The 15,048-nt window shown below is 40.2% G+C and overlaps 1 protein-coding gene across 1 annotated transcript in view; it reads right to left on the bottom strand.

Moving 5' to 3' along the window:
• Window positions 1-15,048, bottom strand: part of C7H1orf87 (chromosome 7 C1orf87 homolog) — a 77,657-nt gene that overhangs the window by 37,220 nt on the left and 25,389 nt on the right. The window contains exons 3-6 of the mRNA XM_076863477.2: window positions 11,994-12,128; window positions 10,948-11,211; window positions 7,534-7,655; window positions 3,625-3,790 (exon numbers count right to left, since the gene is read on the bottom strand). Coding sequence (XP_076719592.2) covers window positions 3,625-3,790; window positions 7,534-7,655; window positions 10,948-11,211; window positions 11,994-12,128 — 687 coding nt within the window. The remainder of the gene's footprint in view (window positions 1-3,624; window positions 3,791-7,533; window positions 7,656-10,947; window positions 11,212-11,993; window positions 12,129-15,048) is intronic.

Genomic DNA, 15,048 nt, shown 5'->3' with positions numbered 1-15,048 from the left:
ATTTTCTGTTTCCTCTCTCATAGAATGGCACCACCATTCAATCAGCTGCCAAGCTAATGACTTAGGAATCATTTTGATTCCTCCTAATCCAGAGCTTTCATTCAATTAGACACTAGGACCTGCTTTTCTATCTCCTTTTAGCTCGATCCCTCTTGTTAGTGCCTTAGTTTCAACCCTCAGAATCTCTTGCTGGATCATTGAATAAGCAGCCTTCAAAAAGGTTCTCTCTGCTTCTAATTTTTCCCGCCTCTAACTAATTCTCCAAATAATATCAGGATGCTCATTTTTAAAATTTCAAATTCGATCACACCATGCACTAATTTAATATCCTACCCTGATTACTTTGGACCTTTAGGATAAAATTCACACTCATCAGAAAAACCCTTTTCACACTGGCTCCTGCTTTTCATTCTAATAATAATTTGAGCAGGGACTTATAGCAGTCCCTAAATTAGCCCTTGTGCCAGTGCTATTTCACATGGTTCCTTTCTCCTAGAATACCTTTCCGCTCTCTTCTCTTGCCCCATATTATCCTTACCCCCAATCTTTGCCAAACTCGTATGTCCTCTAAGATTCAGCATTTGCATCATCTACTTTGTGGGCTTTCAGGCCAGGATACATTGGTGCACTTTCTCTATCTTTAAAGTCTGCGCTACCACTGTGTTTATCGCAGAATTGTGATGACACGTTGAATTTTCCCTATACTCCTGGAGAAAGAAGGAACTGAAATAATACAACCCATCATCCGCAGTGCCTAGAACACATGGAAGGAGTATCATGTTAAATGCAAAAATAGATTAAATACACCTTATTGATCAGAAAGATGCCTATTGCACTGGAGGAGGGCAGTGATTCAGAATTAATAGTAATCTTCGCTTTGACTATTTTAGGGGAGATGCACAGATATTGAAACAACTAAGTATGGAAAAAGGGGCCCGACCAACTGCAGAAGGTCTGATGGTCCTGACTCACTAGGTAAATTAGTGTTCCAGCTAAAGCCCTATGGTAAGAATGAATTTCACATCTACAAACCTTGGTCAGCTCAGTAATAGATCCCCTCCTGATAACAGTGAAGAAGCTACATGAACTTGAAGCCGAGAGTACTAAGAGACGAGCGGCCTGTGCTCCAGCGAGTTCTTTCTGAGAGGAAGGTCTGGCAGGAGTTTGGGAAGGGCTCCTGATGTGAAGCAGAATGAGGATGAGTTCAAGAGGTGAAGAATGTGGGTTATGTGTAAAGGGTTAAATGGACCCTGAACATTTAGGAACTTCTTAGGTTCTACAGTCCTATTGAATCTACACTTGACTTGGGTAATGATAAGTGGTTGGTAAACAAATATATGTGGATCCGTATTATATTAGCAGTCCCACCAAAAATCACCACTATATCAAAAAAGTGCAAGAGGAATAGGAAGAGTGGGTCCAGAGAACAAAGATGACAGATACTTGACCAGTTTCCATTCTGTTCTTTGTGCATAGTCAAAATTCATGGATTTGATGACAAGACCTAGGGATTATCCTTGAAGGCAGTGTTTATTTATCTTGGAAGCTATAGATGGTCTGAGAACCCTTTGAAATAGCAGCTGTTTGGATATGCTTATTTTTAAATATACATTTTTATTTTCCTGGATAGAAAGCACACAGCTTTCATGAGATAATCAAGAAGGTTCACAGTTCTGTCTTCTATACTCTGAGGTTGTTAAGAACTACTAGTCAAAAGGAAAAAGCTCTCTAGTTCAGATATGGCCTTTCCCATTCTACTCTGAAGTCCTGCATCCAGGAGCAAGGAAGTGTGGTGTGGCTGCTGCTGCTTCCCTTGGGCCTCAATTTGCCTCACGTTTTGAGGAAACAAAATTCTATTTTCCATGCCTCCCAGAACTGTAATAAACTTTGAGTGAATTCCAGATGTCTTAAGAGATGCCAGATGGCTCATGAAAGGCAGAACAGCTTCAAGAAAGTGTGCCCCATTACTTTGGATCTAAACCACAAGATTGAGCTTTTGGGGAATAAGAACGCTCAAGCTCTTCCCCCATAGCCAGTGTTCGATGTGACCATCACCAGACCATGAGAGGCTCCTCTTTCTATAGGCTGTTTTGAAGTGAAATTCTCACCAAAAATATCTATTTTTAATAGAAGAGGGAAAGGAAGCTAATATTTAGAGCCTGGTATGTCAGGTAGTATGCTAAATACTTTCACATATTTACTTCATTTAATCCTCAGAATAGACACAGGAGGTAGCTATTTGGAACCCATTGTTTCCAGATGAAAAAAAAAATGAGACTCAAGGAGATTAAGTAAATGCATTTTAATTGTCAAGCTGTTTATGTTCCATTCTTTGAGTATCATTTGAGGGCATTCAGGTTCATCAATGGTATTTTGTGTTTTCAAATCTAAAAAAGAATTTCTGCTTCTTAGTCTGTTTCTAAAGATCCTCTCATGAACACAGTAAAAGTTATTTATGATGGGCAGCCTCACACTCTCCAGCACTATTCTTTCTCCTTCTAGTGAAATATGTTGCATGTATAACACACACGTGCACGCACACGCGCGCGCGCACACACACACACACACACACACACACATTGATGTTAACATAATTGCACAGTTAACTCTATATCTGAAGGCTCCGAGGAAGCTGTTTTTGGTTATAGAATAAGAACTTCCTTCAGCATCTTGTATCCCTGCTTCCTTAGGAAACATCATTTTTAAACCTCAGAATACCTAGATGAAAGGTATATGCTGATTTTCTGACAGAACATTTCCCCAGCTGTCATTTCCACCCTTTTCCAATCCTGTAGAATTCTAATCTTGTCTATTGGATTCAATGGGCACTTTCTACCTAGGGGACTTTCAGTTCTGGCTCTCTATTTCCAGAACTCTTCTACTTGGAATCCTGGCTCCACCTCTTGTTACCTGGCCCTTGATTGGAGTTGACCTCTTCATGACTCATTTACTAAATGGAAGGATAATGTCTACCTTTGTGGTATTTTATAAGGAATAAACTTTTTCAGTGTTATATGAGATCATGTTAGTAAAGCATTTTGCAAGGTTCTTGTAAGAATTCAGTAATGTGGGGGGGATGAGGTATTTTTAAAACAATGGCAATGATTATTTTACCTGTATCTAAGGTAGTCTTGGGTACATCTGGCTACCAAATATCCATGAATTAATATGGTTCTGGATCTTCTTTCATGAAACACATCTGCACTGTTAATTAATGCTCCAAAGCAGCATGCTAACCTCTATCAGCAATAAATTACATCAGTCCCTAAAATATGGTGTTCCTAAGGAATGAGACACCACATGCTGATTTTACTGGAAGCTGGAGAGCATGTGAGAAATGAATTTGGCCTTGAAAATATTGTTTTCCATTGTGAAATATTATTTGGATATTGTAATATTTTCTATTATTAACATAAGACAGCCCAATTATAAGTAACTCCTGGACCAATTCTGCACATTTCATAATTCCTCTTGTATTTTGTTTTTCTCCTCACAAGCATAAAAAACAATTGTGTAATGTCATTCACAGGCAGAACAGAGATCCATAACTACTCCTTATTTTTGGAGGCTCAATGTTCTGAAGTTGCCTTTAGCTGAACAAATCCAAAATGTAATTTTGGTTACCTTGGCTGGGGGGAGACAGCCAGAGAATGAGCGGTCTTCTTTTCGAAAACTAAGGTTGAGATTCTCTATGTTGAGTTTGCCATTGGTTGTCCTTAGTACCATCCTCAAAATCTCCAACAGGCTCTTGTCCTCTTCTGATGGTGAGCTGTAGTCTTGAGGTGGGGTTCTTATTGGAGGGGCAGAGGAAAGGCTACGAAAAGAAGATGCATTTGAAGTAGTTGCGTGTTTCCATACTGTGTCTCTCAACTCTGTTACCCACCGTGGATTCCCAAGAACCTATGGGCTACATCCTAAATATTTGGTGACCTGGCCATGGGACTGCAAGTGAAAATTTCACAGATTAACTAAAACCTGCCTCATCGGACTAAGCTCTAGAGCTTCTTCCCATGAGGCACCAACCAATCTGACTGCAATATAGACTGAGATTCTTAAATCAACCTCCTCTTCTTTTTCCCAAATGGAGAGAAAAACAAATGATTGTAGTAGTTTTCCTAATTGATCTTACTTTTCTTAAACTCAGAAATTATTGATGGCAAATCAAATTTCCACACTGTTTATTGCTACTAGCAGAGCAAGGCAAAGCAGATCCTGCCAAATCCCTGTAACAGGGAACCTACGCAGGAGCAAATCCCAAATCAGGAGAATGTCTGCATTGTCTTTGACTCTGCTTTTTATATCTGGGAAACCTAGAAATATTTTGGGAGTAATCATTTATTTATAATCTGGCATGCAAATGTATATAGTTATTAAGATGGTTTATCTAATTATTTTTGCTTTAAATAATGGGTGAAAAGTAATAAAGATAAAACTTTATAGTCATTTGTATTGTGAACTAATTTGAGATCTTTACTCACCTAACATTCAGATTTATTTGTTCCTCCAGATTCAGCTGAACTGTTGTCTTCTTTGTGAAGCTTTTCCTGATGTACACTGTCTCAACTTAAATGCCAATTTCCTAAAGGGACATTCTATGATCTCCCCTGAACACCACTCATTTGAATCATGTTCCTTTCAGTGGTGTACTGGTAAATCCTTAACCAAGCCTTCAAGATAAAGCCCTGATTTGTAGCATTACCAATTTCCATGGTGTAAATACTTCTGTTATTGGCTGGTTTCAACTTAACAAGGTGACATCTTTGAATGAAGAGTTGGGAAGTGGTGTGTGCATAATCAGGCCCCATGCTTTGCCCTAGGGCATCTGTGCTAATATACCCTTTCATATCTTAATAGGTCTCCCTTCAGATCACAGGTCTATTCCTTAGTGTTTCAAATCTTACTTCCCTGATTGGCTGCTTCATGAGGTCAAGTCTGATTTGTTCCTTACTATTTCCCAGGTATTTTGAGCAGTACATGGAATTGATTAGTTTTAGATGTATATAATTTTTTTCTAAAAGTCATATTTTACACTTTTTTCCCCTCTATTATTCTTAGAGGAGCTTTGGCCCCAAATTATATGATGCTGAACTACTTAATAATATGTAATATTTTCCAAACGTTTGGTCCAGGAAAGGAAAGGTGGACATGTGTCTTTGGTTTGGTCAGCAGCTTTTGCATCTCCTTCCCTTGTTCAGGAAGTTCCAAGCTCCCGACACAGTCTGTCTCATTCTAGCAAGAGAATATTGGTATTTGTGTTACTAGCCACTCTCTACACTAGGGCACATGACCCAGACTCTGCCAATAGGAATGTCTGTTCAAGATTTGAATCCGTAGTTTCCTTCCTCTTTGTTGGCAATACCAATAGCTCCTGGGAGTAGGAATTCATGAGGCTTTGACCCTGGCTCAGTACTTAGTGGGTAGATGTTGTGTGAAACCCACTTACTGCAGCTGATAGGGCTTCTTGGAAAGTGTGTTGCTGGATGTATTTCCTTTGATCCATTCTAGGCAATGAGGGCTATTGCTGCCCCATCACAGAGCTACTCCATTAGAGCCTCTATCTGACAAACTATGGAGAGTGCATTTTCTTGCATAGTGTGTTCATTATCAAAGAGCTGGGCTTCATTACATCAGCCCATCAGTCCCATGTTTCTATAGACACACTCTCTAGTCCATATAAAGCAGTGCCTTCTCTGATGTGCTCAAAATGATTTTATGCACTTTTTAAAAATAGAGCAGATATTCACATGTTCCTGCAAGCCTAGTGATGTAAACTCTTCAGGTAATTGAAGAGGCCAATTACATTTAACAAATGTTTATTGAGCACCTCTTAAATGCCAGGAGCTATGTTAGGATTAAGATAGTTCATGAGGACAGACACCATTCCTACCTTCAAATGAATATTTACAAATGCAATGACTGTTATGAAGGGGAAGCCTATGGGATGATAAAACAAAGAGATAGAACCTAGTTCAGGGGTCAGAAAAAGCTTCCTTTCTAGAACTAAAAGGCTCCATTTATATAAATGAATGGCCATATGTTCTTCTACATAGTGAATAACCTCTTAGGACCATAATTTTACAATCTGTATTACATGAAGGGAGAGCGCCTATTTTAAAAAATCTCTAAGGCTTATGGCTCCCAGTAGGTCAGTTGCTCCCAGAACTATACTTGACTGTAGTACTCAGGCAGCAGTATTCATTTTCTTTGGATTATGAGCTTGCTAACTTTGGAATTGACTGGGTCAGAAAAATGGACTTGACAATCAGCTGTTATCCTATAAGTCTTTGTTAAATAAAGAATCATGGTCAAAAGTGGCACCCTGTAGAGAGGAAAAAATTCTAATGCTTGGCTCAGGGACATTTTTCCAAAAAAAAGGGTCACATTGTTTGTAACTGACAGAAGGTTGTCTGGAGGGAAGTTTAAAAGTAATAAAAAACACCTATATTGCACTGACTGTGTATTAGGCACTGTTTTTAAGAACTTTGCGTTTATTAACGTAGGTACTGTTACAAATCAACAATCTATTCTTATTCTCCTATTACAGAATGGAAGCACAGAGAGGTTAAGTGAATGCCAAGGCCAAACAGTTACTAATGGCAGAGACAGAAGTTCAACTCAGCTTTCTGGCCGTGGAGCTCATGTTCCTACCGACTGCACTTTGTCACTTTTCTTTGTGCAGAATATCATACTTTGGTGTGCTGCATTTATAATGATATTTCTCACAACCTTTTTGAAAATTTCAGTCACTTCTTTTCCTTAAGATTATGTGAAGGTATTACTGATTTCTGTATTTCAACCATTAGCTAGTGCCTGTAACCCAGAGGTTCACAGACAGAACCTATTTCTGGAATCATATGTTATAGATGAGCTCTGCACCCATACACAATCATTTCTTATTTCATAATGAGGTTTTCATTTTCACACAACAACCTCATAAAAAGACACATGCTTGGTGTTAAGAAACATATGCAATTGCTACAAATAACTTTCTATGCTGGCCTGCATACAAGAGAAGGAGAAAAAAAAATTATATGCATAAGCCAAGTGTTGGTGAAGAGCAAAGTGATTTTGCATTGGGAATATTTTCGAGTGAATGCCTTCAAGATCCCTGCCAGCTCTAGAAGTCTAGTGCAATGGACTGGATGTTTCTCCCAACAAAGTTCAAATGTTGAAACTCTAATCCCAGCATGATGGTACCAGGAGGTGGGGCTTTGGGAGGTGATCTGGTCCAGAGGGTTGAGCCCTCAGGAATGAGATCAATGCCCTTATAAGAAGGGGCTAGAGAGGGCTCACATTCTTCCTGCCAGTAAGGATGCAGGAAAGAGTTAGCTGCCTGCAACCTGGACATGGACTCTCACCAGAACTGGACCACTAATCATAGGAAGGTACACTGATCTTAAACGTCCAGACTCCAGAAAGATGAGAAATAATGCCAGCACTTTATAAGCCAGCCAGTCTGTGGTATTCCATGACTGCAGCCTGAATTGACTGAGATACATCAGAACAATGGGCCCAGGAAAAGGGAGGAAATACCTTTGTTTAGGATCACTTTGACTCTGAGTTTTCTTCAGGTTACTGTCCACAACTGTTTTGCATTGCTGTAAGTCATCTGAGGCTGCACTTTTTAAAAACCAGAGTAGCTTTTCATAATTCACCTGAAAATTAAGAATAAGAACAGCCTCATTTACTCTATATGAAGGGAAAAAAAACCTGCTGAAATAAAATGTATTTGGAAACTTTTTATATTTAAAGTTTTAAAAAATTGTTTAAAAATAGAAATATAAGAGTTAGTGTCTTTTAAAATCAAATATTATCCCTCTGTACCAAATGTAAAATTCTACTTCCTGGTTGCCTTGTGTTTGGGTAGGGCCGTGTGACTAGTTCTGGCTAATGTCTTATGAGCAGAGGTGACAAGTGCCACTTTGGGTGGAGGATTAAACTGTTGCCATGAGATCTGCTGGAGCTCACTTTTTCTCCCCACTCTTCTATCATGTCCAAAAATATTCCAGAGTGGCTGTTCCATCAGCCTGGGTCCTGTAGCTAAGATAGTAAGTGAGGAGAAGGGCTTATGGTTAACTTGTTATGGAAATGTAATGCAGATTAAAAAATAAACATTTGACTCTAGCCTCTCGCTGTCTCCCTCTCACATCTCTAACATATTTAGTGTATAGAATGCATGCTTATGTTTAGATGTATTCAGCTTTTATAAGGATAAGAATCTATTAGCCTAGGTGAAAAAAATCTCAAGATTACTTTTCCACATAGGTAAGGACTGAGGGAATGTCACCAATGTCCACTGCTAGTCTGGATGGGATCCTAGGAGCTCTGGTCTGTAGGCGACTCTAGGGAATTGGAGGGTAGCAGTGAAGGAACGAAGCTAGATATAAATTAGATGTTAGCCAGAAAGTTTCATATATACTCTGTATAATAATTTGACATTGTATTGTGCCGCAGTCTCTGGCTGGGCACAAATCACGAGTCTCCACACAGCTTGTAGATTCAAACAGCAATTCTTTATTCCCGAACTCACACGGGCCGACTACAAACACGCTCTGGGGGAATCCACGTTCTCTGCCCAAATCCACTCCGCCCAAATCCACTCCTGCCTAAATCCACTCCGCATGGGCTTCTGTCTCCCAAAATATACTGTCTGACCCTAAGCACTCAAGAGGAACTCAGCAGCAGGATACGCCCTATTCCAAAAGAGGAACACCCTAATCTCCTATTACTAAACCGCCCTATTCTAAAGGGGAAACACCCTACTCTCCTATTATGCTAAACTGCCCTATTCTAAAGGGGGAACACCCTAAACACGGATCCTGCCCTGGTCCTTGAGCAAGGTCACCTTTCAGAAGTCCTTCCACTAGACAGCATGGGAGTAAGCTGGCAAGGAATTTGTCATACCTACTTGGCTGATGGCTCCCAGCAGTATTGCTAAATACATCTTATAAATATTTGGAGATTTCACTAGGGAAGGTTAGAGATGAGAAAATTATCATTTGAGTACCCCCTAAATGCTGGACATGGGACCACAAATTTGCATTTATCCTGTCACTAAATCTTGAGTCAACATCTATGAGGTTGGTTTTTACCTGGCTTTCCAGATGATATCACTGAGACATCAGGGACATTAAGTAGAATGAACCCCATGGGACAGAGACAAAGATGGAACTAGGATTAAAGTCCAGGTTTCTGAGGTTTGTTCTTCAGAAACAAGGCTTGCTATTCATACACACTCACTAATGATTTGTTCATTGCTATTAGTTCTTCTTGTGGATATTTTCCTGTGGTTCTGGGAACTTGGTTATATTTAGACCACCCTATATTCTGCTACAAGTGTGAGTTCAGGCTCAGTGCCCAGAGATGTGCAGTATCCAAAGAACTTTGGACTTGTTGGAGAGCTTGTGTTTCAGCTCTGCCATTAATTCTTGAGTGCCTGAGCCAAGTCCTTGGCAACCTCTGGGCATCAGTTTTCTAATCTGTAAAATGGGGATTGTGGAGAGCAGTGACTTGGATTATGGTCTCTGACTGCCTTGTGGCTGCATCTGCACTGGGAACTTCCTGTGCAAAGGTGCAGATCAAGATTGCCCGGTTGCTATGATGATGCCCTACTTGAAAAGGCTCTGTGCAAAGGCAAGGCACTATATCAGTCTGGACCTTGAGCTCAGGCATTAGCTGCTGAGGGTAGAGAATTCTGGGCATAGTAAGTTAACTACAAAGTCTCACAAGTGATTGTGACCTTCAAGACTGTCTGCTTTGCAGAAACTCCACAAATAACCTCTTGATGAGAAAACCTATATAATAAACATGCTACAGTAGCTCTGGGTCATTGTTTCTTCATTGCAGGACAATGTGGGGGTACCTGGGATTGAACTCAGGGGCACTTGACCACTGAGCCACATCCCCAGCCCTATTTTTTGTATTTTATTTAGAGACAGGATCTCTCTGAGTTGCTTAGCAACTCACTTTTGCTAAATCTGGCTTTGAACTCACAATCTTCCTGTCTCAGCCTCCCAAGCCACTGGGTTTACAGTTGTTTGTATTTCTAAATCCCCCATTCCTCCTAGCCAGTTTCTAATTAAGTTGTGTGGGTCACGCAGGTGGTGGAGTAAATTATATTTCAAGGATATCCCCTACCTCTCTCAGTCTAAGGACTTATCCCAACAAACAGGAGATCTTTGCCAAGTTCTCTGTTCTGACTGAATGAGTGCATTACTAGACTCAAGAGGGCCCATCATCATGAACCACCCTCATGGTGTTGAAAGCAGACAGTAAAAGTTAGGACAGGATACCAATTTTAAGAGAAATTAAACAGAGGTAAGAACTCTACATCTATTTTTCTATTCCTGTCTGTTCTAACTAGAAATTTCCACATGAATATAAGTAAGCTTAGACATCTTTTATGGTGTGGCTATAAAGAGTAATCCCAAGACTCCTATGTTAACGCAGAAATATTTAGAGATGGAATGATTTGATCATGAGAGTTGTAACCTAATCAGTCCACTCTAGTTTGGATGGACTAACTGGGTGGAAACTGTAGGAAGGTAGGGCATGGCTGGAGAAGGTGGGTCACTGGGGGCCTGCCATGAGAGGGTTCATCTTTCCTTTGCCACCTTCCCATTTCTCTCTTTGCTTCTTGGGTGCTGAAGTGGAGTAGCTCTCCATCGCTATGCTCTTTTACCACCTTGTGCTGCCTCACTTCTGGCTCAGAGCAATGGAGTGGCCAACCATGGACTTCAACTCTGAAATCATGAACCCAAAATAAACTTTTCCTCCTCCAAGTAGTTCTTGTCAGGTATTTGGGTCATAGGGATGAAAACCTAACTAACACAGTGTCCATAGAAAAGGTTATTTTCAAGGAAAAAAAACACAACTTCTTAATTCTATTAACCGGTGAGTACAAATAAGAGACATAAAAGACATCCACACTTAAAATAGTGGCCATACCATTTCAGGAGAGCCCTTCCTAGAAAATCTCTGGCAAAGGATCTTGACTGTTGGCAATTGCAGAGGGACTCCATGCCTCAGGAAGAGGTGGCTCAGCTGAGACTGAAGGAGAAACCCTGAAGAGATTGGGTCCAGGATCGTCAGCTCTTTCTGAATCTTGTCTAACAATCTGGAGCTCAGAGGGTGTGACTTGAGTTCCTTTCTGACCAGGGCAAGAAGAAAAGAATCTTCTTTTGTTGTTCCACTGGGCCTCTGGACGATATCCTAACACAACGATGAGAAAAAGAATGAACATGAGGATGGTGAAAGGCCCAGACAAGGATGCAAAAGTGCACAGGGGCTGGAATCAGAGGATCACTCCTGAGGTCACTCCTGAGTATCCAAGCTGTGTTGTCATTAGTGTACCATGCCTCAGGTCTATTCCTTCAGAAGAAAAAAAGAAGCATCTTCTTAGAGTACACATGGCTCCTTAACATCCACCATCTGTCTTTTACAAAATAAAATTCTTCTTTAATTGCATAAGAATTAGGATAACCTATCTTATAGACTCATTGGATTGGGAGGTTTAGGTCCAGGGGTTTAGACCAAGGATGAAGCCCAGATCCCGACTCAGTTAATTGGGAGCACAATGGCCCTTCAATCTTGGAAATCTCTGGAAGGAAGGTAGGTCAGGGACAGGAAGATGATGAATTCAGTTAGATCTGTAGGTTTTGCCTGTAAACTCATCAAGGACGTTTCCCAGAAAGCCGTCTGGACATATGGAGTTTAGTATCCATCAGTCCATCCTCAGACTGTCTTATCATCTGCTCCACATTAAGTATACAGACAAGGGGCTGGGGTAGTGGCTCTGTGGTAGAGCACTTACCTAGCATGTGTGAGGCACTGGGTTCGATCCTCAGCACCACATAAAAATAAATACATAAAATAAAGGTGTCATGTCCATCTACAACTAAAAAAAGTTGTTTTTTTTTTTTAAAGATATACAGACAACAAATAATACCTGTTCATTCACAGTAGGAAACAACTTTACAACTCTGAGTACATACCTCAGGTTGGCTGGGGCCACCTCTCACCAACTGCTCCAAGGACCAGTCTCTAAGATTTCTCCTGGGGAGGCCATGCATGTAGGATAGGGACTGGTCTCCAGATGGTACAGAGCTGCAGTGGGCCTGATGGGGAACCTTAAAGAAGAAAGACAAATGGAAGCAAGGAAAAGACAGGTTGGGGAGAGAGGAAAGAAGGGAGCATGTAAGACAAACAGCTCCTTTAAACACAATCCTGATTCTAAATAAATTAAATCCCCAATGAAGAAAGCTTACAATGACACACATTTCAGCAATAGGCAATTAACACATGTTTGACAAATATGTTAACAATTAGATACTGTCTCATTTGTACAAGAAAAGTGTTTGTGGCAGACCTAAAAAAAAAAAAAAAGGTAAAACATAAAGTGTTTGTAGGCAAATGTGGGGTTTTTATTGATAAGAGCATCCTTAGGCTGTTTAAATTAGCAGGTTCAGGAAGAGCTGCAATGGAAATTGTGAGCTTTGTCAAGAATGGAAGAGATTAAAAAGCCTAGACTATTACAGCCCGTGAGCAATGTTATTAAAAGTTACCATAGAATAATAATCAAACTAGGGTCAAGAATAAAGTCCCACTGCCTGTTGCCATAGAGCATAGTGTATGAACCTTTTTTTTTTTTTTTTTTTAAAGAACTGTCTGCATTTTACAATGGTTTGACATCTTAGGATAAGGGACTCTGCCACTTAGGGAAGACTGCTCCTCCCAGGGCTAGGTGATTCCTAGAGACGGTAAACAACTCTCTTGCAAACACATCTTTCACTCATACAAACCAACCAATTCTGAGTTCAAACCCTCAAATGCTCCCTTTATCTAACTTTCACATACTAAGCCATTATTTGTTCTGCCCCAAATCCATCCAGGACCAGGTTCTAGACAAATAGAAACCAACTTTATGTCCCAAAGCCTGAGGGAATTATTCTGACTGGCCAGTACAAAGCTATTCCCCTACTCTGCCTTGCCTTTCCTACAGAAACGTCACCAAATTCTGTGGGCTTTTCCTATATTGTCCTTTCACCTTCCCACTCCGCGCTTCCCCACGTGACCCTCATGGGGTGGTATGACCCCTTCTCCTGGGAAATGTGATTAACTCTTCTTTCAAAGGCAGCTGTCCTCATGTCTATCATTTTAATATATCTGATTAAAACTAAATCCTGAGTAAAAATTGAGACACATGGTTATTTTTAGTGTCAGGCCACTGAAAGGTGACAAAATTTGAAGAACTGAAACCAATTATCTGTACACAATTGATAGTTATGCTGAACAACCTTTCAAGATGAATAGCAGCCAACAAGGGCTTAGTTGTCATGAAGTATTTTAAAGAAAAACCAAGAGACTTTCAGAGTGGTCTCGGATGACCGAGGGTCCTAGGGGACACGTAAAAATAGCAAGCTATTTATTTGACCTATACTCTGTATAAGGCATGATGTAGGGGCTTCATTAATGCCATTTAATTTAATATGAGGTAGGTATTTTAAATCCTCTTTACATTAGGAAAGCTGAGGTTTGCAGAAGTTAAATAATTTTATTCCTTCATTTAAGAAATATCTATGACTTGCCTAGTCTGGTCAAGGCACTGTGGAAGGCCTGAGTGAAGAAAACCAGACTTACCCTTGCTTGAGAGAAAGGAAGGCACAGCAAGCATATGGGGTGGTAGACCACTATTGCAACGGTCCAAATGCCCACCTAACCTTCCAGAGGGACTTACACCTAAGTCCAGGCTTGAAAAGTAAGTTACATCTAGATAAACTAACGACTGGAGAGAGAAACGGAGAAGAACAAAGGTGACAGAAAAAGGGAACTGGATATAGAAAACTTAAAAGGTACACTCATGCATGCTAGAGAGAGAGACAGAGAGAGAGAGAGAGAGAGAGAGAGGGATGGATACTTCCAGAACATAAACTTTTGGGAAAGGCAAAAGATAAGGCTGGAGAGGGAGGCAGGAAAGAGGCAGTCAATCAGCCTCTATGCTTTATTCTGAGGGCAATGGGGGGAACCATGGAAACGGTTTTAGTAGAGCAATGACTAGGTAAGTGTGTCCAACATTCCCTCCCAGTAAATTTTGCAGACAAGATCTGCATCTTGTTTTTTTTTACTACTGCCCTAGAATAAGAGAATTTAATATTTAGTTCACAGAGCAATTTCACACTCTTGAAATATTTAGTTAGGTCTTTCAGACATATTGTTCTGGGTGCAGTATTTTTCTTTGCAAATTATTTGGAACATAAAATATTCCCATTTTTTTGGGTTTTTATATACATACAGTAAACCCTTATATATCTACTAGTTCCCCATTCTCAGATTTGATGAATGTCATAGGGAAGATAGTTGCCTCTATACTGAATATGTGCAGACCTTTTTTCTTGTCATTTTCTAAATGATACAATAGAACAACAGTCTACATAGCATTGACATGTTATTAGACATTTCAAGTAATCTAGAGATGATTTAAAGTATATAAGAGGATATAAGGATGTACCATGCCATTTTATATACAAGACTTGAGCATCTTTAGATTTTGGTATCCTTAGGGGTCCTGAACCAATACCTGGCAGATACAGACAGAAGTCTATATTTCATAGTCCCAACAGAGTCAAGGTGCCTGTTAGCCTTCTTTGCTTTCATTTAAACACCAGAAGTGAGAGCACCTTTATCCTTTGCACTCTAGAAACAGGTGAACAAGGCACCCATGGTTCCTGCCCTCATAGGTGTTTTGGCCTAGATATCACAAACTAAATGTTATATTCTCACCTACAGAAAAAGGAACATGCATTTCACTCTCACAGGTACTGTGATGAATGAGTGTTGTGTACTTTAAATATTTTGTAAATTCCCAGACTATATTCGATACTATTTTTGAAGTGTATGCCCCTCCAGTAATATGATCTCCACTTGGGCCAACACTTTGTCTTGTATCCTGCTGAACTCCAGCATCAAAACCAGTGCTGAGTCTGTTGAATGAATAGAGAGACAGTGTCATGAAACAGTGACAAGCCATTGGCGCTACTAGTGCCTGGTTGC

This window comes from Callospermophilus lateralis, chromosome 7, assembly GCF_048772815.1.
Source record: "Callospermophilus lateralis isolate mCalLat2 chromosome 7, mCalLat2.hap1, whole genome shotgun sequence".
Lineage (NCBI taxonomy): Eukaryota > Metazoa > Chordata > Mammalia > Rodentia > Sciuridae > Callospermophilus > Callospermophilus lateralis.
Note: the sequence above shows the minus strand (reverse complement) of the source record. Positions and strands in the feature narration are given on the sequence as shown.